Here is a 25,141-nt window from a genome sequence, read left to right as displayed (position 1 = left end):
CAAGGTCTTGCTTGTGGGGAGGGAGGAAGTTCAACTGCCCATAGCCAAGAAGATTATTATTTGCCTCACCCAGTAGGGAAGGGGGATAGATTGGATTCCGTTTCCATTTCAGTGGGAAACAACCTGATTTGCACTTCTTGAACCAATACAGTGGTACCTTGATTCCCAAACGCCTTGGTTCCCAAACGCCGAAAACCCGGAAGTAAGTGTTCTGGTTTTCGAACGTTTTTCGGAAGCCGAACGTCCGATGCGGCTGTCGGTTATTGTTTCCAGGACGCCTGCCCCAATCAGAAGCTGCGCCTTGGTTTTGGAACGTTTTGGAAGTCAAACGGACTTCCGAAACAGATTAAGTTTGGCGGTTTTGTTTTTGCTATTTTGCGTTTTTGTTTTCAAGGCTTTTTCGGTTAATTTGTTTTTGTGACTGTGTGGAACCCAGTTCAGCTACTGATTGATTGATTGTGTGACTGCGGAAATGGATAAAAGCCCTTCATCCAAACAATGACTATCAGTACAGATAAGAAAAAATAATATTATCTACAATACTATCTAATTCATTTTGTAATATAGTACATTGATTATTGCTTTCATTTTATGGATCAATGGTCTCATTAGATAGTAAAATTCATGTTAAGTTGCTGTTTTAGGGGTTGTTTTTAAAAGTCTAGAACAGATTAATCCATTTTGCATTACTATATATGGGAAAGTGTGCCTTGGTTTTGGAACACTTTGGTTTTGGAATGGACTTCCAGAACAGATTAAGTTTGAGAACCAACGTACCACTGTAATGTGATTTTCATTTGAAATTTGCCCTGAATTTTGCAGTGCCACTGTTTAACCAAATAATGTGTGCAAAAGCTTGCATATATCAGTGAAAGTAACACATAAACACACATTATACAGTGGTACCTCAGGTTACAGACGCTTCAGGTTACAGACTCCGCTAACCCAGAAATAGTACCTCGGGTTAAGAACTTTGCTTCAGGATAAGAACAGAAATTGCGCAGCGGCGGCAGCGGGAAGCCCCATTAGCTAAAGTGGTACCTCAGGTTAAGAACAGTTTCATGTTAAGAACAGACCTCCAGAATGAATTAAGTTATTAACCTGAGGTACCACTTTGCAAATGTGTGTGTGTAGGGAGAAATTCATACTAAAATTGCCGATGGGTTTCCGTGAGGACTTTAAAAAAATAAAACTGGAGAAATGAGAAAATGGCACATTTGATCAATTAGATCAATTTGTTGGGCTCACCTCCAGAATCTGGCTTCCTATGATAGAGGTGCCCTGCAAGATGTTGACCCCTCCTATGAAGGAGCACCTGTGTCTGAAATGATGGGGGCAGTGGTGGTGGGGGGGGTCCCTTGGCCAGCCCCTCCCTGGGAGGGCACCATGCAACACAGCTGATGCCCCTGGGCCTTTTCTCTCCACAGGTGGTCCTGGCTTTGCCCTATGACACCCCAATTCCTGGCTACATGAACAACACGGTCAACACCATGAGATTGTGGTCAGCTCGGGCTCCCAACGATTTCAATCTCCGCGACTGTAAGTGTTTTTGTTCTGTTTGCAAGAATATTTATATACTGCTTTTCTTAAAACCATTTACAGTGGTACCTCAGGTTACATACGCTTCAGGTTACAGACCCTGCTAACCCAGAAATGGTCTTCTGGTTAAGAACTTTGCTTCAGGATGAGAACAGAAATTGTGCTCTGGCAGCACGGCGGCAGCAGGAGGCCCCATTAGCTAAAGTGGTGCTTCAGGTTAAGAGCAGTTTCAAGTTAAGAACAGACCTCCGGAACGAATTAAGTACTTAACCCGAGGTACCACTGTACAGTCATACCTCATGTTACATTTGCTTCATGATACGTTTTTCAGGTTGCGTCCCGCGGTGACCCGGAAGCACCAGAAAGGGTTACTTCTGGGTTTCGCTGCTCGTGCATGCGCAGCAGTGCTAAATCGCACTTTGCGCATGTGCACAAGGGCCAAATCATGCCGTGCACCTGCGCAGATACTGCGCTTCAGGTTGCGGGCTTTTCATGTTGCGAATGGGCCTCTGGAACGGATCCCGTTTGCAACCAGAGGTACCACTGTACAACAATTATACACAAAACTGGGCAATACACAAAGCATATACAAGAAGTTAAAATCAGAAATCAACTAGGAGCTATTCTTAATTGTCTGCGTAGGCCTGGAAAGTGTGGGAAAGTTGAGGGTGGCAGGAGAGGATATATTGATTATTAATATCCTCCCTAACTCGCACTAGCAAGTTTCTTTATATAGCAGAGTTACATTCCCCTTCTTATGCAGCAGAAAGCTGGTTGCAAACTCGTGTAAGTTTCTTAAGACAATACGAATGGAAAGGTCATGCCCACCTACTAGTCACATGCAAGGAAGGATGTTCCAGCCAGGTGTAACAGTTCAACTGACTGGACCAACATCCCCTGCATGACCACTCTAGCAAAACAAGGAATGTTGTACTTGACTGCTCCCAGTGGATTACATCCCACAGAAAGGTTTTCAGCAGATGTTTAAAAGGTGGCCCAGAAGGCACCTGCTGAAGTTCTAGTGGCAGAGAGTTCCACAGGGCTGTTGGCACTAAAGGCTCGGTTTCCTGTTGTTGTCAAACGAGCCTCGGCAACTTGGGGAATGACCAGCCACACTGCTGCTGATCTCACTAATCAAGCTCGGATGTTTGAGATAGGGATAAATTGCCTCTTTTTGGGCTGTAGTCACAGAGTGTCTAGAAATGGCCACCTTCTTTCCTTTCCTTTTTCCTTTTTTTAAATGCTTTTTATTGGTTTTCCAAAACAAAATTAAATAAAACATATACTCTTACATTCAACATTTTTGTATCTTCTTATTTACCATGCGCATTATTGCACCCTGATTTCCTTCCTTCCCTACTTCGGCTTTCACAATTAACATCCTTTCTTACAGATTCTTATTTACACTCTGTCCACGTCACAAGATTTATATAAACCCTGCTACAGTCTTTAAGCTTCTACAATTATTCCGTATGTACTCAACAAATTCACTCCACTCCTCTTTGAACTTTGTTACTTTTTGGTTCCGAATCTTATTGGTCATTTTCGCCAATTCAACGTATTCAAACATTTTTGTCTGCCGCTCCATTAAAGTTGGGATTTCCTGGGTTTTCCATTTTTGAGCCACTAGAATCCTAGCGGCGGTCGTGGCGTACATAAATAATTTGTGGTCCTCTTTTCTTAATTCATCCCCTAGCCAAAACGCCTCTGGTTTCTTTGGGAAGGTGTATTTAAAAAGTTTTTTCATTTCGCTATAAATCATGTCCCAAAATTTTTTCATGATTTCACATGTCCACCACATTCACCATCTTTTAATTTACACTTCCAACAAGCTTTGGTACTCACTCTGTACACTTTTGCTAGTTTAACCGGAGTGATATACCACCGGTACATCATTTTCATTAAATTTTCTTTTAAAGTAGAACATGCCGTAAACCTCACACCTTCATTCCATAATTTTACCCAATATTATATATTTCAATTTTGGTTTCCTTTCCTTTTTTGCTGTCTTGCTCTGCCTAGCTGTTGTCAGATAGTTGATTGGAAAATTCTCATTAGCTCCCTGCTCCCCACCCCACCGCAGGCCACATCTCTGACCAACTGGTTCCTGGATTCACTTTTCAAAGAAGTCAGCTGTTGGGCCACAGTTAAATTTCTCTAACATTTTGGCCACCTTTCAGCCGCCTGAGGTTTTAGTCGCCAAATGCTTGCAAGAAAATTGTCACCGTTACACAGGACTAGAAACTTGAGATGGATGGATGGGAGGGGAACAAGAAGGAAGCTGAAATTGCATGCTCCCTGCCACACACCATGTGTCTCTGAAGTTGACAGTTTGTTTTTTTCCTCCCCAAACCTTTTCTCTTTTTTCCTAGTCAATGTTGGTGATTACATTCAGGCTGTGCTGGACAGAAACTTGGCTGAGAACATTTCCCGCGTCCTTTACCCAAATGATAACGTAAGTCCTTGGGTGCAGAAATGCAGCCTTCCTCTTGTAGATGTGTGAGAGGGGTTGCTTGGGAGAGAGGGAGGGAGAGGGTCAGCCTTTCAGAACCAAACAAGGAAATGATTTGAACCATCTTGCACGCTCATAACTCTGGATGCATGAAGCATCCTCATAAAAGATCTGGGAATGGGCTTTGTCACCAAGTTCTTGGCTGTGGGTCTGCCTCAAGCAGGCTTCAAAATATGTTCATCTGGAGTGTTCTGTAAGAGCAGCTCTCAGTGCCAGACCTCCAAATCTCACCTCTCCCACAAAAGCTGCAATTTAATTCCCTGTGTCTTTTGCTGCAGACAGGAACAGATCTTCATTAAGGCATCATCTGTCTCTCATTGCCGGTTGTGCTTTGGGCTTGAATTGGTCTTCTCCAACCTGGTGCTCTCCAGATGTTTTGGGACTGGTGGGCATTGTGATCTGCAACATCTGGAGGGCACCGGATTGGAGAAGATTGCCTTACACGAATGTGCCTGGTGCTCATCTCATCTTTGCCCATCCAAGTTTAGTCAGTTACTTCTGCAAATATCACATAAACCACAAGTTGCTGCCGCATCAAACTGTGGTTTGTGCAATCCCACCAAACCAGGATTGCAAAGCATGTATTAGGTAAAGGTAAAGGGACCCCTGACCATTAGATTCAGTCGTGGCCGACTCTGGGGTTGCGGCGCTCATCTCGCTTTACTGGCCGAGGGAGCCAGCGTACAGCTTCTGGGTCATGTGGCCAGCATGACTAAGCCGCTTCTGGCAAACCAGAGCTGTGCACGGAAACACTGTTTACCTTCCCGCCGGAGGGTACCTATTTATCTACTTGCACTTTGATGTGCTTTGAAACTGCTAGCTTGGCAGGAGCAGGGACCAAGCAACAGGAGCTTACCCTGTCGCGGGGATTCGAACAGCCAGTCTTCTGATTGGCAAGCCCAAGGCTCTGTGGTTTAACCCATAGTGCCACCCGCATCCCTAAAGCATGTGTTATATAATAATAATAATAATAATAATAATAATAATAATAATAATAATAATAATTCATTATTTATACCCCGCCCATCTGGCTGGGTTTCCCCAGCCACTCTGGGCAGCTTCCAACAAAATATTAAAATACAATAGTCTGTTAAACATTAAAAGCTTCCCTAAACAGGGCTGCCTTCAGGTGTCTTCCAAAAGTCTGATAGTTGTTTATCTCTTTGACATCTGGTGGGAGGGCGTTCCACAGGGTGGGCGCCACTACCGAGAAGGCCCTCTGCCTGGTTCCCTGTAACTTGGCTTCTCGCAGGGAGGGAACCGCCAGAAGACCCTCGGCACTGGACCTCAGTGTCCAGGTGGAATGATGGGGTGGAGACACACCTTCAGGGATACTGGGCCGAGGCTTTGTTGGCACACCTGGTTTTGGAGGGACCACCTGAGCAACAGTCTCTCGGGTCAGATGTGACGGTCAACAGTGTGTGAATCGGTTACTTGCCATGTTCGCAGAAACCAGGGCTCACAAGGGGGGCATCTCAAGGCTCAGCTTATGTAATGGCAAACCATTGCTGAGGGTTACATGTGCACCAAAGTATGTGGAACATTTAATAGGTCCCTCCAACTTTTTCATTCTTAAGGACTTAGGCGTAGGTCTAATCCCCTAATCTTAAGGCATCTCACGAGATTAATAAACAAGGTGAGTGTCATTTGCCTTCCTGACTTCTTTTCCTCTGAGATGTCACCAGTGCCGGATTTACGTATAAGCTAAACAAGCTCTAGCTTAGGGCCCCACTCTCTTGGGGGCCCCCAAAAAATTTAAAGGAAAACAAATGATGTACATTTCCATACTATAAGATAAAAAACAAATAAAATAAAACCTACATAGAGCAACAGTGTTTTGTGTTGTGTAGGCTCCTATGATGTAAGTCATGTGTCCCGCCTGCTAGCCTGCTCCCTAAAATATCACTGGTTTGCTCCTTTCTATATATAGGGTGCCTACATAGAGCCTAGGACTTGCTGATCAGAAGGTTGGCGGTTTGAATCCCTGTGTCGAGCTCCCATTGTTCAGTCCCTGCTCCTGCCAACCTAGCAGTTTGAAAGCACGTCAAAGTGCAAGTAGATAAATAGGTACCACTCCAGCGGGAAGGTAAACGGCATTTCCGTGTGCTGCTCTGGTTTGCCAGAAGTGGCTTAGTCATGCTGGCCACATGACCCGGAAGCTGTACACCGGCTCCCTCGGTCAATAAAGTGAGATGAGCACCGCAACCCCAGAGTCGGCCACGACTGGACCTAATGGTCAGGGGTCCCTTTACCTTTACATTCTGCATGGACTGGTTGCATGGCAACATGGGCAAATGGCTTGAGATACCTATTAGGTCCATCAGTTACCATATAGCTTATATTCAACACAAAAAGCAGTGACAATTTGTTGTTGACAAAGGACAGCTGGACATATCAAGGACCCCATTACCTTCAGTAGCTTAGGGCCTCATCAAACCTAAATCTGGCCCTGGACGTCACCATGAGGACTGGAAACAAAACAAATAATTGTTGGGAAATACTGTAGTTACTGGATTGCTATAAGAGGAGGGTGCCGGGTTGTTTTTTAAAGACAAAGTGGGGGGCCTTTGTGTGCGAATGTTTTCCTGTTGCTTTCTCAGCCCTTGAGCTGTTTCAGGCATTTGACATTGTCTTGTTCAACCCTCGCTGCCGCAGCTGGCACACCTGGTGAGGAGAGCTCTGTGTAGATCTGTAACTTTGGCGTGGCAGATTCGTTGGCATCGCTCCCTCAACCTTCGCCTGTGACGTATTTCTGTGCTTTTCCCTGCTCTTGATTTCTCACCGAGGTGGCAAACCTGTCTCCGGATCGTCCCCCTGAATGTGGAGGGAGTGTTGCGGGGCAGGATCCTCCTCTAAACCTTAAAAGTCCCTGCCTTTAGAAAGCTAGCCTCTCAAGGAAAGGGATTCTTGCCCTCGCTGATATTCTATTTGTCGACATGGAAGGGGTGTGTGTGTGTGTGTGTGTGTGTGTGTGTGTGTGTGTGTGTGTTTATATGGAGTATCTGAAATGTTTACTGCCTACACAAGTTTACTGCCTCCGTGAGAACCAGCCTAGAATTCCTTTTTGTGTCTTGATTTTTCACACCTGTGTCATTGCTTAGCCTAGCTTCTTTGCTGTTAATGGGGGAGGGGGGTATCTGATGGAAATAATACTGAGTTTTTTTCTTTAGACATCCAAGTGCTTTTAGGGCAGTCATGTGTGATTCCACTTAACTATACTGCTTAGGCCTGAGAATGATTTGGGACGGTCAAACTGCTTCATTTCCCATTGGTAATATCCTGTAACTCCTTGCTAAAATCCAGCAACTTTTCACGCCACAAATGTTCAGGGTGGGGGGTGGGATTCTGCATAGTTTTGGTTATAATAGCCCCCAATGTGGTAGCATTGGGGAAGTATCACAGATTAATTAATAAAGCAGAATAAATCTGCCACGGATGCACTATTATTGTGTTAATATGACCACTGTAAAGCACTAAAGCAGGAATGTCTAACCGGTCGATCACGATCTACTGGTTCATGTTCGATCCTTGTTGATCATGGGATCCTGGTCAATCACCAGCCAGAAAGGGAGGGGAAACAGGAAAAAAAACCTCCACAACTTTGATGAAGCCTCCCCCCAAAAAACTCAACAACTCTGTGCAATCCTGGATAGATCAGTGCCAGTTTTTTTATACTGGGAGTAGATCAGTCTCTTGGGAGTTGGATGTGCCTCTCTCTCCATGAATTTGGAATATTCTTTCAAGGTTGTGGGGGGGGGGAGGGTTGAATCAGGGAGAAGGTTATTTCCATTCATGTGGTATACATTTCTAGGTACTGGAAATCTAAATTTCGTCTCTCTGAGCAGCTTTCACCAGGAGCACACAGTTGCTTACCTTGTGGCGACAGCAATTCTTTCCTTAAAAAATAATTTTTAAAAATCAGAAAAATCAGGCAACCAGGTTTGAAAATTGAAACCGATTCATTGGCTGTTAGATTGTGCTAGACCCCTGCAATGCCTTAACTAGTGCCGAAACACTTAAGCCTGCCTCAGTTCAACGAATCTATCGCATTTCAAAATTGCAGTCCACACCTTGGGGGTCAGGATATGGAGTGAAGTGGCCAGCTTCTCTGCGAAACCCAAAATTTTTGCTCAGTCCCTCATTTAATTTCCCCAGAAGATTTTTAGATTAAAAAAAATAATAATTCTAGCCTGCTTCATACAGTTTGTGTTCATCATTTCAACAACTGTTTTTTAGCTGTAGTTATCCCCTCCCCTTGAGGCTAAATTCTAGAAATACCATGGCAATTCAGACTTAACACTTTTGATTTGCAGTTAAAGAGATGCTTGACTAGTAAAGGTTAATTCGCCGCCATGTGTCATCTGTGTGCCCTCTGATTCCAAACACCCTTCTTTTGCGTCTCATCACCAAACTTCTTTTGGTTATCAGCCCATCTCAAATATTATTATTATTAATAATTTCATTTCTATACCGCTTTATATTTTTAAGAAAAATCTCAAAGCGGTTTACAACATATTAAAACACCAATAAAACAATCCGGAATCAAACATTTCTGAAGAAAGTCAAATGTGGCGTATGCAGTCAAAGCAACATAATTAACAGAAAACTAAAATATTGTCTTAAAGATTTCAAAATAAAACATTACAAAGGAGGTCAGCTGCGGAATACATATTTAACACAAACAAAGTTAACCCAAAAAACTACAAAAACCTAAACGTTTCAAAAAAAGAAAAGAAAGCAAAAACGAAAACCATTGGTAAGTGAAGTCAAATATAAAATATCTCGTCCATCCCCAAAATTCCCTTTGGATTATTCACGGAATAGTAAAGGTTAAAGTGCTTTGGGAAATGAAAGGTATTTTTAAAAAATGTTTCTACAGTCATTTTTATACACAAAGTGATTTGCAGTCCTCCCCCCAAAACCCTGTGCAATGAATTCACAGTTGCTCCCATTTTACTCCCCAGTTGTGATGGGAATTGTAGGCCAAACATCTGGAAGGGGGGGACCAGCTTATGGCAAAGACTGCACTAGGACACGCCACACTGTTCAACAGATAAGCATCTTGCCTGGTGTGTCTTATTATCAATGTTCCCAATTGGGACGTTCCTCTCCATCTTTGCAGTTTTTCGAAGGAAAGGAGCTGCGCTTGAAGCAAGAATACTTTGTGGTGGCTGCCACCCTGCAGGACATCATCCGGCGGTTCAAAGCCTCCAAATTTGGGAGCACCGAAAGCGTCCGGACAGCTTTTGATTCCTTTCCAGACCAGGTAGTTTTTTTTTTGTGTGTGTGTGTGTGTGTGTGTGTGTGTTGGCTTTCACACAAAATTCTTTTTCTTCTCTGGCCATCCCTTGTAGCCGAGTAAGATTGTCTTCCATGAACACGGTTTTAACAATGAGTCCGTAAGTGACTGTGGAGGCCAATTCTGGATCCACACATCCTTCCACAGTGGGGACATTGGATTCCGGGCGGGAGTTGATCACGGTGAGGGTTTGCCAAGCATGCCTTCCTCTTAGCATGTTTCTCCCTTGCGTCCTGAGTTCAAGTGTCTTCAAAGCCCATGACCCCTTTGGTAAAGGCTGTTCTCCAACTGGAGCCCTCGCAGGCCAGTGTTCCAAGTTATTGGTGTTTATGCAGTGGAACCTCAGGTTGCGGACGTTATCTGTGACGGAGGCACTTCCGCAACCCACAGCGTTCATAACCTGCAGCACCGCTTCTGTGTACGCGCGTGACACGATTCTGCGCATGCACGAAGTGCAGTTTAGTGCTTCTGCGCATGCGCGAGCAGCGAAACCTAGAAGTAACCCTTTCCGGTACCTCTGGGTTTCCCGCGGTCCACAACCTGAAAACGTAACCCGAAGCGTTTGTAACCCGAAGTACCACTGTACTACATTTTTAAAAATTTGCCTTGAGAGCGTCTTTAAACCTCTTTTGTTGACCACCAGCCTTACACTTTCCATTTTTAAGTTCAGAATAGAGTAGTTGCTTTGGAAGACGATCATCAGGCATCCAAACGACATGACCAGTTTGCAGCAGTGAGGATGTGAAATTCAATAGGACGCCTCTCCTTCATCTGGTTGTGAAATATGCACGGCTGCAGGGCCACGTCGAGCCAGGATTCTGCCCAAGAACATATCTAGCAAGGGTTTTAGGTCTGGAAGATGTAGTCATGCAGGTTGCGTACATGACATAGAATTGTGGAGCCCGAAGAACCCCCTGCACTGCAGGAATTTAAAGCACCTGGCTTCCCCCAAAGATTCCTGTAGTTTACCTCTCACAGAGCCACAGTTCCCCGCACCCTTAAGGTAAAGGTAAAGGGACCCCTGACCATTAGGTCCAGTCGTGACCGACTCTGGGGGTGTGGCACTCATCTCGCTTTATTGGCCGAGGGAGCCGGCATACAGCTTCCGGGTCATGTGGCCAGCAGGACTAAGCCGCTTCTGGCGAACCAGAGCAGCGCACGGAAACGCCGTTTACCTTCCCGCCGGAGTGGTACCTATTTATCTACTTGCACTTTGACGTGCTTTCGAACTGCTAGGTTGGCAGGAGCTGGGACCGAGCAACAGGAGCTCACCCCGTCGCAGGGATTCGAACCGCCGACCTTCTGATCAGCAAGTCCCAGGCTCTGTGGTTTAACCCACGTCCCTCCCAGCACCCTTAGTCCACCTCAGTTCCCAGGATGCATTTGGGGGAAGCCAGGTTCTTTTAAGGTGCTTTAAATTTGTGGTATGTATGCAGCCATATTTACATAATTTATTATATGCATCTGCACTGAAACGACTCACATAAAAACCAAGCGGTCTTAGTACTGTAGTACAGTCACAGTACATTTAAAAGTATGGTGTCACTTCATCGTAACGCTAAATAAAAATAAACAATTAACTTGCCTCAATTTTTTTAGTGAGCATAAAGCTCCCCAACAGCTCAGGTAACAATATCCAGACATTGTTACAGCTCATGTAACACTATCGCATCAGTAGCTAGGGAGAGGGAGCGAGCCATATAATTGTCCTGATGACAATTATATGTCATTGAATTCAACTCAGTATTGATCCAGAGTAGATTCCAACGCAGGCATAGGCAAACCCGGCCCTCCATCATCCCCAGCTAACAGGACCAGTGGTCAGGGATGATGGGAGTTGTAGTCCCAAGACATCTGGAGGGCCGAGTTTGCCTATGCATGCTCCAACGTATAGTTAGCAGAGTAAAAACTTAAACACGTTGCAGAATTCCAAAAAAGTAGACCAGAGGCAATTGTATTTCATCCAGCAGAGCTTTACTGCTACTGAAGGCAAATTAGCATAATTAGTGACAAATCCAGTGCATTCAGGATTGGCATTTTCCATAAGAAATCTAGTTGCAGCAGATTTAACTTAAACTTACAATAACTTATGATTCTAAAACCTTAACACTATAGCATACTATGTACAGAACAACACACAGAAGGGAAACAGAAAGAGAAAGTGAAACCCAGGCTCCTTCTGGCCTTACTTTAAAAAAATAAAAAATGGACAATTGGCTCCCAAATGCTAGTGCAGGAAATATCACAGTATGTTGAGGTAAGAGATAAGAGAACCAGTTTAAACCAGTTGTACTCCACTTCTCTGAAGGTATAACCCAAACATCATGAACCTTCTGCTTGTTTCTTTCACGCAGAGAAGCTTCCGGAACCCTCTTGAATTTATTAGAATAGGAAAGATCTCTACCCATCAGATCAATACTTTCTGCACTAAGAAATGCAAACTGACAACATAGTAGTGATGATTTCCTCTGGGCATGTGCAGAGCAGCAAGAACCATTCTGTGCACAGCTGGGAGGAGGGGGCAGGAAAAAACCCAGCGATGAGTTCTGTCCGAGGTAGACTTTAACCTACAGAATCTCTCCTCTTAGACGCTAACTAGCCAGTTTGGGGGACCAAATTAATTGTTCGGTTCTTCTACATTTGCAGGTTGCCATCCAGCTGAACGACACGCATCCCGCCATGGCCATCCCCGAGCTGATGAGAGTGTTTCTGGACATTGAGAGGCTGCCGTGGGACAAGGTTTGGAACAGTCTTCCATGTCGCTCCTGTTTCTTTCCAGGGATCAAGGTCTGGAGCCTGGTTGCTGGATCAGGCCAATGGCCAATCTGGTCCAGCACCCCGTTTTAATAGTGGCCACCAGATGCCTCTTGAGGAGCCTCAAGAGCAGAACCTGAACTCAGCACCACGCTTGCAAGGCCAGCTAAGTAGAGCAAGGCTCTGATGGTTCTACGGCAGGCATGGCCAAACATGGCCCTCCAGCTGTTTTGGGACTACAGTTCCCAGCATCCCTGACCACTAGTCCTGTTAGCTAGGGATGATGGGAGTTGTAGTCCCAAAACAGCTGGAGTGCTGGCATTTGGCCATGCCTCTTCTACGGTTGTTGTTGTTGTTTAGTTGTTTAGTCATGTCTGACTCTTCGTGACCCCCTGGACCAGAGCATGCCAGGCACTCCTGTCTTCCACTGCCTCCCGCAGTTTGGTCAAACTCATGTTGGTAGCTTCGAAGACACTATCCAACCACCTCGTCCTCTGTCGTCCCCTTCTCCTTGTGCCCTCTATCTTTCCCAGCATCAGCGTCTTTTCCAGGGAGCCTTCTCTTTTCATGAGGTGGCCAAAGTATTGGAGCCTCATCTGTCCTTCCAGTGAGCACTCAGGGCTGATTTCCTTAAGAATGTAGAGATTTGTTCTTCTTGCAGTCCATGGGACTCTCAAGAGTCTCCTCCAGCACCAGAATTCAAAAGCATTAATTCTTCGGCAATCAGCCTTCTTTATGGTCCAGCTTTCACTTCCATACATCACTACTGGGAAAACCATAGCTTTGTTGGCAAGGTGATGTCTCTGCTTTTTAAGATGCTGTCTAGGTTTGTCATCGCTTTTCTCCCAAGAAGCAGGCGTCTTTTAATTTCGTGGCTGCTGTCGCCATCTGCAGTGATCATGGAGCCCAAGAAAGTAAAATCTCTCACTGCCTCCATTTCTTCCCCTTCTATTTGCCAGGAGGTGATGGGCCCAGTGGCCATGATCGTTGTTTTTTTGATGTTGAGCTTCAGACCATATTTTGTGCTCTCCTCTTTCACCCTCATTAAAAGGTTCTTTAATTCCTCCTCACTTTTCTTCTACGGTAACTTCATATTTTCATCTGAATGATGCAACTGTACGTTGGGGAACTTCTAGGTCTTTCTCGTGGAATTGGTGTGGGGACCTTCCCACGTGGTAGCGCCATTCAGCTGCACCTCTGTCATCAGATCTTCTCGCAAAAAAAAAAAAGACTTCCTGGGCGAATAATATGTGCCAAGGGAAGGATGCCACGAAGTTGAGGTCTTTCACAATGGCTCCACCTGCTGGGTGCTGGTGGTAGGGAATTGTAGAATCGTAGTGATGTATGGGTTTGACCAAACTGCGGGAGGCATTGGAAGACAGGAGTGCCTGGTGTGCTCTGGTCCATGGCGTCACGAAGAGTCGGACACGACTAAATGACTAAACAACAACAACAAGTGATGTACGGAAGTGAGAGCTGGACCATAAAGAAGGCTGATCGCTGAAGAATTGATGCTTTTGAATTCTGGTGCTGGAGGAGACTCTTGGAAGTCCCATGGACTGCAAGAAGATCAAACCTCTCCATTCTGAAGGAAATCAGCCCTGAGTGCTCACTGGAAGGACAGATCCTGAACCTGAGACTCCAAGACTTTGGCTACCTCATGAGAAGAGAAGACTCCCTGGAAAAGACTCTGATGTTGGGAAAGATGGAGGGCACAAGGAGAAGGGGGCGGCAGAGGACGAGATGGTTGGATAGTGTTTTCGAGGTCACCAGCATGAGTTTGACCAAACTGTGGGAGGCAGTGGAAGACAGGAGTTCCTGGCGTGCTCTGGTCCAGGGGGTCACGAAGACTCGGACACGACTAAACGACTAAACAACAACACCAAAAAAGTTGGAAGGGACCCCCAGAGTCATCTAGTCCATCTGGAAACTTTTGCACAACTAGGCCGTCCTCTCCATTCACAGAGAGTTAGCCTTCAGAAAGGGAAAGGGGAATCAGACAAAAGGAGTTGTTGTGGCTAATCAGATTCACCCTAATCCACACGCAGGGGCTGCAAACAGGTGGTACCTCCTTGAGGGTTCCCCCTGTGTCCTTCTCTGCCTGGGCGCAGAGAGAGAGAGAGAGAGAGAGAGAGAGAGAGAGGTTTTTAGAGAGAGATGGGGTGCAGAAAGAAGCCCTCTCCCCCAGGAACCAGAATGCCATTAGCATTATTCATTGCCCAGATCCAGGCTGTAGGGGTCAAAGTGTCTCTCGTACAGTCCTCTTTGCGTGCATGGGGACATAGGTCCAGCAAAGTTCAGACCGCTGGCCTCGCTGCTCCACCTTCAACTCCAAACCTCCTATCTACCTGCCCCACCTGCTTCTTTGTTTGCAAGCAAAAGCCATGCAAACATACACACAAACCCCTTGTATTCTTTCTGATATGCGGTCGCTAAGCAGTTTCCAGGACTCCTTATCTTCAAGGTTGGAACAAACTGCTAGTGAGCTGCAATCGGCATCTATTATGGTAGCTTTTCAGTCTATCTGAGTTCCTTTCAAAGGAAAGGGTAGAGCAGAATTAAGAGGCTTGGTTTTAAAAGCACGTAGCATATGTACCATATTGGCCCGAATATAAGCCACACTTTTTTTTTTTCAAATTCCCATCTGGCACGGCTGCCCCCCAGAGAGCAGCCCAGGAGCATGGGGCAACGGTGCCCATCCCGTCTGCACCTTCCAAGTCTCCCCCAAGCTGCCAAATTTTAAAGGTGTGGCTTATTAGATTAGCTTCAACTAGAGCCCAGGGCCTTTTCAACACTGGCCCCGGCCTGGTGGAACGCTCTGTCTCATGAGACCAGGGCCCTGTGGGATCTGATTTCTTTCCGCAGGGCCTGTAAGACAGAGTTGTTCCGCCTGGCCTTTGGCTTGGAGCCAATTTGATTCCCTCCCCCTCTTTCTTTTTCCTTTCTCCTCCTGTGATGAGGCTGCATTCAAATATTTTAATGTTTCAATATTTTAATGTTGTATTTTAATCTTGTTTTTAAGTTGTATTCATTCAACTTGTTTTTATTATTGCTTGTTAGCCGCCCTGAGCCCGGCCTTGGCTGGGGAGGGCGGGGTATAAATAAAAATTATTATTATTATTATTATTATTTGCAAGTATGGCTTATATTCAGGCCAATATGGTATGTCATAAATGTCTCAAGCAAGCATTGGCTTACTAGGTTGCCAAATGCACAAGTTAGCCATGGTGCCTCTGGTTCATTCAAGTTGCCAACTTCCTAGAACCATGTTTAAATAATACAGGGTGCCTTTTAACCTTGACACCAGCACTCTGTACCAGTGAGCGCTGTCACGCATAAAAAAAGCCCTGAGTTCAGGTTTCCTCCTTTTAATCTATCTAAAATATGTATTTTATCCCCCATCGGGGATTGAACCTGGGACCTTCTCAATGCAAAGCAGATGCTCTGCTACTGAGCTACTTCAGCCTTCTGTTTCCTTTCCTTGTCCTGCTCACCGTCCTTCTCTCACTCTCACAAATCCTAGGCCTGGGACATCACCACGCGGACCTTCGCCTACACGAACCACACGGTTCTCCCCGAAGCCCTTGAGCGCTGGCCGGTGGAGCTGGTGGAGAAACTGCTGCCCAGACACCTTCAGATCATCTATGAAATCAACCAGAGGCACCTGGACGTAAGCAGGGCTGTGTCGCCGTGGTCCCCGGTTCTGGTTTTCAAGCCCAGTGCCATGATTCCGGGGGCAGCGGAAGTGATTTCCCAGAGAGCCATTTAATGGTGCAGATGTTTTTGCCCTGCTTGCCTAGGGCGGAGCTCACACTCCCCAGTGGCTCCCTGGATTCCAGGATTGGCTTTGCTCTTGCCCACAGCGTGCCAGAGGGCAGCGCAAGAAGGGCTTGCCCTCCCTCCGATTTGGCTTCAGGCACCATCAGGGATAACCGAGGAGAACAGAAGCCAAGTTGGAGTGAGGGCCATGCTTCCTGCCCTCACTCTAATGCGGAGGTCAGCAAGGTTTACCTGCCATGGGCCCCTTAACTCCCACGGAGATTGCTCCGTGGGTCACAGCGTGAGTGCGCGTGAGCGTGTTTCCGGTGTCTGTACATGTGCAGACGCGATTTCCGGCACGGAGGAGACATGCGCGGCTTCCCATTATTTACATATAATGGCGCTGTGGGTTAAACCACAGAGCCTAGGACTTGCCGATCAGAAGGTCCCTGCAACTGGGTGAGCTCCCGTTGCTCGGTCCCTGATCCTGCCAACCTAGCAGTTCAAAAGCACGTCAAAGTGCAAGTAGATAAATACCGCTCTGGCGGGAAGGTAAACAGCGTTTCCGTGCTCTGCTCTGGTTCGCCAGAAGCGGCTCAGTCATGCTGGCCACATGACCAGGAAGCTGTACGCCGGCTCCCTCGGCCAATAAAGCGAGATGAGTGCTGCAACCCCAGAGTCAGCCACGACTGGACCTAATGCTGCATTACATGGCAGCAAAACAGGACGGAAAGGCCCAGGACCTAATGGTCAGGGGTCCCTTTACCTTTACACTCGGAGCATTCTAACTCAGCTCCTTCCTAATCAGCATCAAACAGGGGGGAAAGAACAAAGGACAAAAATCCTACAGCACGGAAACACAGTAATAAAAACATCCTGTCTCCGTCACTTCCCACAATGTGGAATGAAAACATAACCATCATATGATATAAACAATCCCATGACTGCAACACAGGGAAAGAATCCTAACAGTCTTACCCCCTGCAATACAGAAATACTAGTTCTGTGACACCCCCTGTCAAGCTCAAGTTTCTGCTGTCATGTGGAGGGCTCTCCAGGGAGCTTCGAAACTGGGTTGGGCATCTTCCGGCATCCTTTTGGAGCGCTGTGAGTGCCTGAGCCATCTTGCCCTCCTTGTCTCTGCTCAGAGAATCGCAGCCATGTTTCCAAAGGACGTTGACCGCCTCCGGCGGATGTCCTTGATCGAAGAGGAAGGCATGAAGCGCATCAACATGGCACACCTGTGCATCGTGGGCTCGCATGCCGTCAACGGAGTCGCCAAGATCCACTCGGAAATTGTCAAGTCGCAAGTGTGAGTACGGGCGGGCATTTCCGCAGGGCCCAAGTGGGTGGGCGTGGAAAAAACCTGGAACTAGGGTTTAGATCCAATGTGGGCTTCTGGGTGCTTTGCCACTGGGTCAGTTGGGTGGTGGTTGGGTAGAGCCCCTGAGCACGTGCAGATTGTGGGAGCAGGCAAGAGGAAATGTCTGCAGCCACCCCTGTGGAGAAAGGTCGGCTTCCCCCAGAACATTTCCCTCTCTCCTTCCACCTTCTCTTGGTCACTGTTTCTTTGTAGTCAATACCTTGACAGTTGTGGTATTGTGGTTTCCTTCCCATTTTTAGTCTGGTGGTTTTTGTTTCTGTTTTGTACTTCAGAGGAACTTCTGTAATCATCTCCCTTTCATCTGGTGCTTTCCTACCCAACCCTTCCTCTGAAGCAGAGCACAAGAAAACAGAAAGTAGACCCACTGTGCAATGCAAAGACCAATAAAATTGGCGATAAAAAAGTAAATCACAGTGAAAACTATCTGTGAAATCGCAGCCCCAAAATAGTACACACACACACACACACACACACACACACACAGTGTTTCCTATAAGATGTTGTTGTTGTTTAGTCGTTTAGTGGTGCCCGACTCTTCGTGACCCCCTGGATCAGAGCACACCAGGCCCTCCTGTCTTCCACTGCCTCCCGCAGTTTGGTCAGACTCATGTTTGTAGCTTCGAGAACACTGTCCCACCATCTCGTCCTCCGTCGTCCCCTTCTCCTTGTGCCCTCCATCTTTCCCAATATCAGGGTCTTTTCCAGGTAGTCTTCTCTTCTCCTGAGGTGGCCAAAGTATTGGAGCCTCAGCTTCAGGATCTGTCCTTCCAGTGAGCACTCAGGGCTGATTTCCTTCAGAATGGATTCGTTTGATCTTCTTTCAGTCCATGGGACTCTCAAGAGTCTCCTCCAGCACCTGCACCATAATTCAAAATGATGTAGCAAAGGTCAACTTGGACTGCTATAAGAGAAGTTTAAGCACATACACGCAGAATAAGTCTATTGTCAGGAGTGAGCCAGCAATAAATCACATGGAGCAATTTAACTCTTTATTAGAAGAAACAAGGTCTGCTCCGGAGTGCCAGGCCTAATAAGCACACAACTCTTCTCAATAGCTCTTGCCCCTATGAAGCATTTGTGGAGACCTTCCCACAACTGCCTAAGTCACCTCCTCTCCCGGGTCCTTCCCAAGCAATCTGAGACTATGCCAACATACCTGTCTTTGCTCCTCCTGCTTCACACCTCTCCTGGTCCTGGGAGATCAGAAGGGAGGAGAGAGCATTGCAGCAAGAGGGGGACACACCCTGACTTCTTCACCAGCTTGACTCCTCTCTGCCTCCCTCATCCCTCTCTCCTGCTTCCGCTTCTGATTCTGGACTTCTCTCTGACACAGAGTCTCCCAGCTCACCAAGCCTTGTTAGCCCTTCAGCTTCCGACACCTCCTCTTCTCAGTCTTCTCCCTCTGACTACTCATCGTCGTCCCACCACCACCACTCCCTGGGCTCTGAGCCTTCTGCCCTTGGGGGTCCCCCAGCTGTACAGTAGAACAGTTAAGTGAAGGGAGGTGCTGTTGCACTTACCGTATTTTTCGCTCTATAGGACTCACCGGACCATAGGAGGGGGAGAACAGGGGGGGAAAATTCTCCCCCTCTCTGCTCAGCGCCCCTTCAGCGAAGCAGCAGGAGAAATGGATCCCCTTCCATTTCTCCTCCCACTTCGCTGAAGGGGCGCTGCGCAGCTCTCCCTCTCTGCTGAAGCCAGGAGAGTCTTGCTCTCCTGGCTTCAGCGAAAGGAACCCGAAGCCTTTGGAGGGCAGCGTGAGGTCCTGCTGCGCTCCGAAGGCTTCAGGCGGCTATCCCTGAAGCCTAGAGAGCGAGAGGGTTCGGTGCGCGCTGACCTCTTTCACTCTCCAGGCTTCAGCGAAAGCAACGCGAAGCCTCCGGAGCATGGAGGGAGCACTCCCTCTGCGCTTGGGAGGCTTCGCGTTGCTATGGCTGAAGCCAAGGAGCCTGCATTCGCTCCATAGGACGCACACACATTTCCCCTTCATTTTTGGAGGGGAAAAAGTGCGTCCTATAGAGCAAAAAATACGGTCAGTCCTGCTCGTGAGTTTCCCTTTGGGGCATTTGATCGACCACTTTGCAAACAGGATGCTAAACGAGAAGGTTGGCCTGATCCAGCAAAAGACTCTTCTTACGATGCATTGTTAGCTAAGAAATCTTGATGATATAACAATAAGAATTTATTATTTCTACCTCACACATCTGGGTGGGTTTCCCCAGCCACTGAACTGAGAACTTCCTTCCTGCGCAGGTTCAAGGACTTTGCAGAGGTGGAGCCAGAGAAGTTTCAGAATAAAACCAACGGCATCACCCCTCGGCGGTGGCTCCTGCTTTGCAACCCGGGACTCGCAGAGTTAATTGCAGAGGTATGCAGCCCACCTGCAGTTGACTTTGCTCTGGCAGAAATCGCACCGTTTCCATCAAGGTGGATCGTGTCCTGATGTACCTTGGACAGCAATAAGGCTGCTTCTGTGCAGCAGTTTATTCCATTTCCCTGTTAATTTCCACGTTGTATTTGAGCTTTCACGTGATGCAAAAGGCACTTCTATTCTGGAATATAGCATGCATTCAGAGATCATTTCTGTGTCATTGGTCTTCAGCCCCCTTTACCCAGAAAATCACAGTACCTTAACCCAGAAAATCACAGTAGCAAAGTGATGAAAATTGGGGGCTGTATCCGAACATAGCTCTGCCTACCATTTTCATGGGGAAACAGAGGCATGCTGTTTTTTAAAAAAATATATTTATTTATGCATTTCATTCATAAAACTAATATATCGTGTGATTGTGAAAAGCAACAACTTCAAAACAGTTTACAAAAGATTTACGAAAGATTATAGCTAATGCTTTGGATTAAAAACGGTTGCTTGTCCACAGTAAAATCAAGAAAAATTCACAACCCTACAAAAGTTAAAATGCTAAAAGATGTCCAGACAACCTCTAATTTCTAAGCATGTGATGGGTAGGTTTGTCTAAACAGGAATGTTTTTAACAGGCACCGAAAAGAGTACGGTGAAGGCACCTGCTTGATAATAATAATAAAAATAAATTTTATTTATATCCCGCCCTCCCCAGCCGAAGCTGGGCTCAGGGCGGCTAACAACAATCAAAATAATCCAACGATTCTAAAAACATTTCATTATAAAAATTAATTAAAATCAAATTGATGGCAACCATTAAGCAAAATTCTGTGCAGATTGCCAAAGGAGGGGGGTCAGGCTGCACCCTGACCAAAGGCCTGGTGGAACAGCTCGGTTGCAGGCCCTGTGGAAAGATGTCAAGTCCCGCAGGGCCCTAGTCTCTTGTGACAGAGCTGTTCCACCAGATTGGAGCCGCAGCCGAGAAGGCCCTGGCTCTAGTTGAGGCCAGCCTAACCTCTCTGTGGCCTGGGATCTTCAATAGGCAGGGAGTTCCAAAGTTCTGCCGCACTAAACTATTAAGTTCTTACAAATGCAGAACGGGTGTTTTGTTTTTGTTTTTTATAATATTTTTATTAATTTTAAGAAATACAGAAAAAAGAATAAAGGATAGTTATAAGAAAGTAGAGAAGAATTACGGATTTCCATATTCTTTTTCCATCAAATCTAAAGGACTTCCCCGCATCCTCCAAACCCTGCGTTCTCTGTCATATAAAACATCCAATTGTCTCCAATTTTTTCAATTATTTCCCAGTATTTAGGCCAATGGGCCTCCATGTTAAGTCTCAGAACGGGTGTTTTGCGACGCCTGTCGTGGTGCCAGTTCCACCAATCGAAGTGGTCAGGCGGGTGCATGTAAGGCTGGCATGGTAAGAGGCAGAAAAAAGTCTTTTTTGGGGAGGTGAGCAAATACCTCGGAAAGGCTGCTTGTCTTGAGGCAGGTGGTCTGGATGTCTCAAGCCCCCCGCTTCTCTTTTACAGAAAATAGGAGAGGAGTACGTCAAGGACCTCAGCCAGCTGACGAAACTGCACCGGTTTGCCAACGATGAGCTTTTCATCCGGGAAGTGTCCAAAGTCAAACAGGTAAGCGGGTGGAGGAGCTGGGCGTCTTCTTGTCGACGCTGCAGCTGGAGAGGAGGCAGGATTCTGCTCCCGAGATTCCTGGGAGACGCTGGACTTCACGGCAAGCAAACGTTGTGGCGGGGGGGGGGGGGACAGCCACACGGCCTGTGATGGCTTGTGTATGCTCTTTGCAATAAGCACCCTCTGCTCACTCAGAGAGAGATTATTTTACATATGGGACGCGGGTGGCGCTGTGGGTTAAACCACTGAGCCTAGGACTTGCCGATCAGAAGGTCGGTGGTTCGAATCCCCGCGACGGGGTGAGCTCCCGTTGCTCGGTCCCTGCTCCTGCCAACCTAGCAGTTCGAAAGCACGTCAAAGTGCAAGTACGTCAAAGAGCAAGTACCGTATTTTTCGCTCTATAACACGCACCTGACCATAACACGCACATTGTTTTTAGAGGAGGAAAACAAGGGAAAAAACATTCTGGATGAAACAGTGGATGTATCATTTTTGGGCTTCATGCTGTGGCCACAGACATGTGCTCTGATGGTGAATTTGGGATGACCCAATGCAAAGGTCCTGAGAATCCCTGTGGATCCATGCTCTGTAACCACGTTTTTGCACCATTGCAGCCCCAGGCAACAGTGGGTGCGTGATTTTTTTGGTGCAGGCTGTAGCCATGGACATGCTATGTGATCTGATGTTGAATTTGGGGTGACCCAATGCAAAGATCCTGAGAATCCCTGTGGATCTATGCTTTTTAACCACGTTTTTGCACCATTGCAGCCCCATGCAACAGTGGGTGCGTGATTTTGGGGGGGGCAGGCTGTAGCCATGGACATGCTATGTGATCTGATGGTGAATTTGGGGTGACCCAATGCAAGGATCCTGAGAATCCCTGTGGATCCATGCTTTTTAACCACATTTTTGCACCATTGCAGCCCCAGGCAACAGTGGGTGCGTGATTTTTTGGTGCAGGCTGTAGCCATGGACATGCTATGTGATCTGATGGTGAATTTGGGGTGACCCAATGCAAAGATCCTGAGAATCCCTGTGGATCTATGCTTTTTAACCACGTTTTTGCACCATTGCAGCCCCATGCAACAGTGGGTGCGTGATTTTGGGGGGGCAGGCTGTAGCCATGGACATGCTATGTGATCTGATGGTGAATTTGGGGTGACCCAATGCAAGGATCCTGAGAATCCCTGTGGATCCATGCTTTTTAACCACATTTTTGCACCATTGCAGCCCCAGGCAACAGTGGGTGCGTGATTTTGGGGGGGCAGGCTGTAGCCATGGACATGCTATGTGATCTGATGGTGAATTTGGGGTGACCCAATGCAAAGATCCTGAGGATCTATGCTTTGTAACCACATTTTAAGTGGGGAGGGAAGGAAAAACACAGAAGGGACAAGGAGCAGGAGAGGGGTGTGCAGAGAAGCAGCTGGCTAAGAATGCAGGAGAGGGGTAGGGAGGAAAGGAAGGCAAAAGTTTTCCCCCACCCAAGCCAGCCAGCCATCTCTCTCTCTCTCTCTCTCTCTCTCTCTCTCTCTCTCTCTCTCTCCCTCCCTCCCTCCCTCCCTCCCTCCCTCCCCCCCTCTCTCTCTCCCTTCCCCCCTCTCTCTCCCTCTCCCCCAGCAGCACCGGAGCTTGCCTGGAGGGGAGGGGCTTTCCCTGCTCTTTGTTCCGTTTCAGCAAACACAGCAAGGAAACAGAGAAGGGTGGGCAGTAAGACCCTGAGGCAGAATGCAGGAAAGCAGCCGCTTCCTCTCTTCAGGTTTCGCTTCTCTGTGCAGCGTGCAGCCCCGCGATTTGATTTTTGCTTGATTTTTCGGCTCCAGGGACCACACATTCGCTCTATAACACGCACAGACATTTCCCCTTCCTTTTTAGGAGAAAAAATCTGCGTGTTACAGAGCGAAATTTACGGTAGATAAATAGGTACCACTCCGGCGGGAAGGTAAACGGCGTTTCGTGTGCTGCTCTGGTTTGCCAGAAGCGGCTCAGTCATGCTGGACACATGACGCAGAAACTGTATGCCGGCTCCCTCGGCCAATGAAGCGAGATGAGCGTCGCAACCCCAGAGTCGGCCACAACTGGACCTAATGGTCAGGGGTCCCTTTACCTTTCCTATATTCGTAATATGTATGTATTAATGTTTCCGTGCGCTGCTCTGGTTTGCCAGAAGTGGCTGAGTCCTGCTGGCCACATGACCCAGAAGCTGTACGCCGGCTTCCTCGGCGAATAAAGCGAGATGAGCGCAGGAGGGGCCCATGATTTACATCTTAGGAGAGCCTACACAACACAAAACACTGTTGGTGTATGCTGGTTTTATTTTATTTGTTTTTCATCTTATATTTTGGAAATGTACATCCAGGGTTTTCCCCCCTTTACATTTTTTGGGGGCCCCCAGGAGAGTGGGACCCTAAGCTAGAGCTTGTTTAGCTTATATGTAAATCCAGCACTGTTCACACATGATTCCACTCTCTTTGCTTTGCAGTGCTTCCCCCCAAATGTTACCTTTAGGGGGGGGGCAGCCTTGCATTACATGGCAGCAAAACAGGATGGAAAGGCCCAGGAAACTTCTGTTCTATGAAAAGTTGCGGGATTGTGGCAGGAGATTAAGGGACGGACCCCGGTTGGGAAAGGAACTGTATGTTGACTCTGAAACATTTGCAGGTGCAAACGGTGTTGAAAATGAGGGTTGTGTGTAACCGCGCCAATATTGTCACGAAAGCAGAGCATCATTAATGCACAATTAAAAGGACGTCCCGGTAACGGCACTAGGCAGGGGGCTGCTGTATCCAGTGCCCTCAGACCATGCCTTGCTGGCTATATTTGCTGCCACTTTGAGCGATTGCTCCTTCCCTCTGCTCTCTCAGGAGAACAAGGTCAAGTTTGCCCAGTATTTGGAGAAGGAATACAAGGTGAAGATCAACCCGGCTTCCATGTTTGATGTCCAGGTCAAGAGGATCCACGAATACAAGCGGCAGCTCATGAACTGCCTGCACATCATCACCATGTACAACCGTGAGTAAGGACACGGGGGCAGCTGGGCAGCCTGGGCATTCATGGTTAGTAGGCAGTGACAGCTTCACCTCCTAGGTGTCTTGGTGGAAAAGAAGAAGAAGAGGAATTTGGATTTGATATCCCGCCTTTCACTCCCCTTTTGTTGTTGTTGTTTAGTCGTTTAGTCATGTCTGCCTCTTCGTGTCCCCCTGGACCAGAGCACGCCAGGCACTCCTGTCTTCCACTGCCTCCCGCAGTTTGGTCAAACTCATGCTGTTAGCTTCGAGAATACTGTCCCACCACCTCCTCCTCCGTCATCCCCTTCTCCTTGTGCCCTCCATCTTTCCCAACATCAGGGTCTTTTCCAGGGAGTCTTCTCTTCTCATGAGGAGGCCAAAGTCTTGGAGCCTCAGCTTCAGGATCTGTCCTTCCAGTGAGCACTCAGGGCTGATTTCCTTCCGAATGGAGAGGTTTGATCTTCTTGCAGTCCATGGGACTCTCAAGAGTCTCCTCCAGCACCATAATTCAAAAGCATCAATTCTTTGGCGATCAGCCTTCCTGAGTCTCAAAGCAGCTGACATTCTCCTTTCCCTTCCTCCCCTACAACAAGCACTCTGTGAAGTGAGTGGGGCTGAGAGACTTCAGAGAAGTGTGACTGGCCCAAGGTCACCCAGCAGCTGCATGTGGAGGAGCAGGGAAGCGAACCCGGTTCACCAGATTACAAGTTCACCGCTCTTAACCACTACACCATGCTGACTTTCATGTTGTGTTCTCCTTTCTCTCCCACAGGCATCAAGCGAGACCCCATGAAGCTGTTTGTGCCCCGGACGGTGATCATTGGCGGCAAAGTAAGCGATGGGTTTGCGCTGCACATTTCGAGAGGGGACAGACTAGGATCTG

The 25,141-nt window shown here is 47.3% G+C and overlaps 1 protein-coding gene and 1 long non-coding RNA gene across 2 annotated transcripts in view; both read left to right on the top strand.

Annotated features, from left to right (window-relative positions):
* PYGL (glycogen phosphorylase L) overlaps positions 1–25,141 on the top strand; it is a 58,010-nt gene that overhangs the window by 20,883 nt on the left and 11,986 nt on the right. Inside the window, exons 7-16 of the mRNA XM_083732903.1 lie at positions 1,428–1,539; positions 3,912–3,994; positions 9,174–9,317; positions 11,997–12,089; positions 15,628–15,774; positions 17,012–17,175; positions 19,501–19,615; positions 21,149–21,250; positions 24,115–24,262; positions 25,031–25,089. Coding sequence (XP_083589029.1) covers positions 1,428–1,539; positions 3,912–3,994; positions 9,174–9,317; positions 11,997–12,089; positions 15,628–15,774; positions 17,012–17,175; positions 19,501–19,615; positions 21,149–21,250; positions 24,115–24,262; positions 25,031–25,089 — 1,167 coding nt within the window. The remainder of the gene's footprint in view (positions 1–1,427; positions 1,540–3,911; positions 3,995–9,173; positions 9,318–11,996; positions 12,090–15,627; positions 15,775–17,011; positions 17,176–19,500; positions 19,616–21,148; positions 21,251–24,114; positions 24,263–25,030; positions 25,090–25,141) is intronic.
* On the top strand, positions 17,188–19,491 carry LOC310845095. The gene is made up of 3 exons (XR_014564450.1): positions 17,188–17,755; positions 18,135–18,768; positions 19,285–19,491. It is a non-coding gene; the product is annotated as an uncharacterized lncRNA (long non-coding RNA).

Source organism: Podarcis gaigeae (genome assembly GCF_964106915.1).
Source record: "Podarcis gaigeae genome assembly, chromosome: 1".
Taxonomy (NCBI): domain Eukaryota; kingdom Metazoa; phylum Chordata; class Lepidosauria; order Squamata; family Lacertidae; genus Podarcis; species Podarcis gaigeae.
The sequence above is the reverse complement of the archived record's forward strand: the minus strand, read 5'-3'. Positions and strand labels throughout refer to the sequence as shown.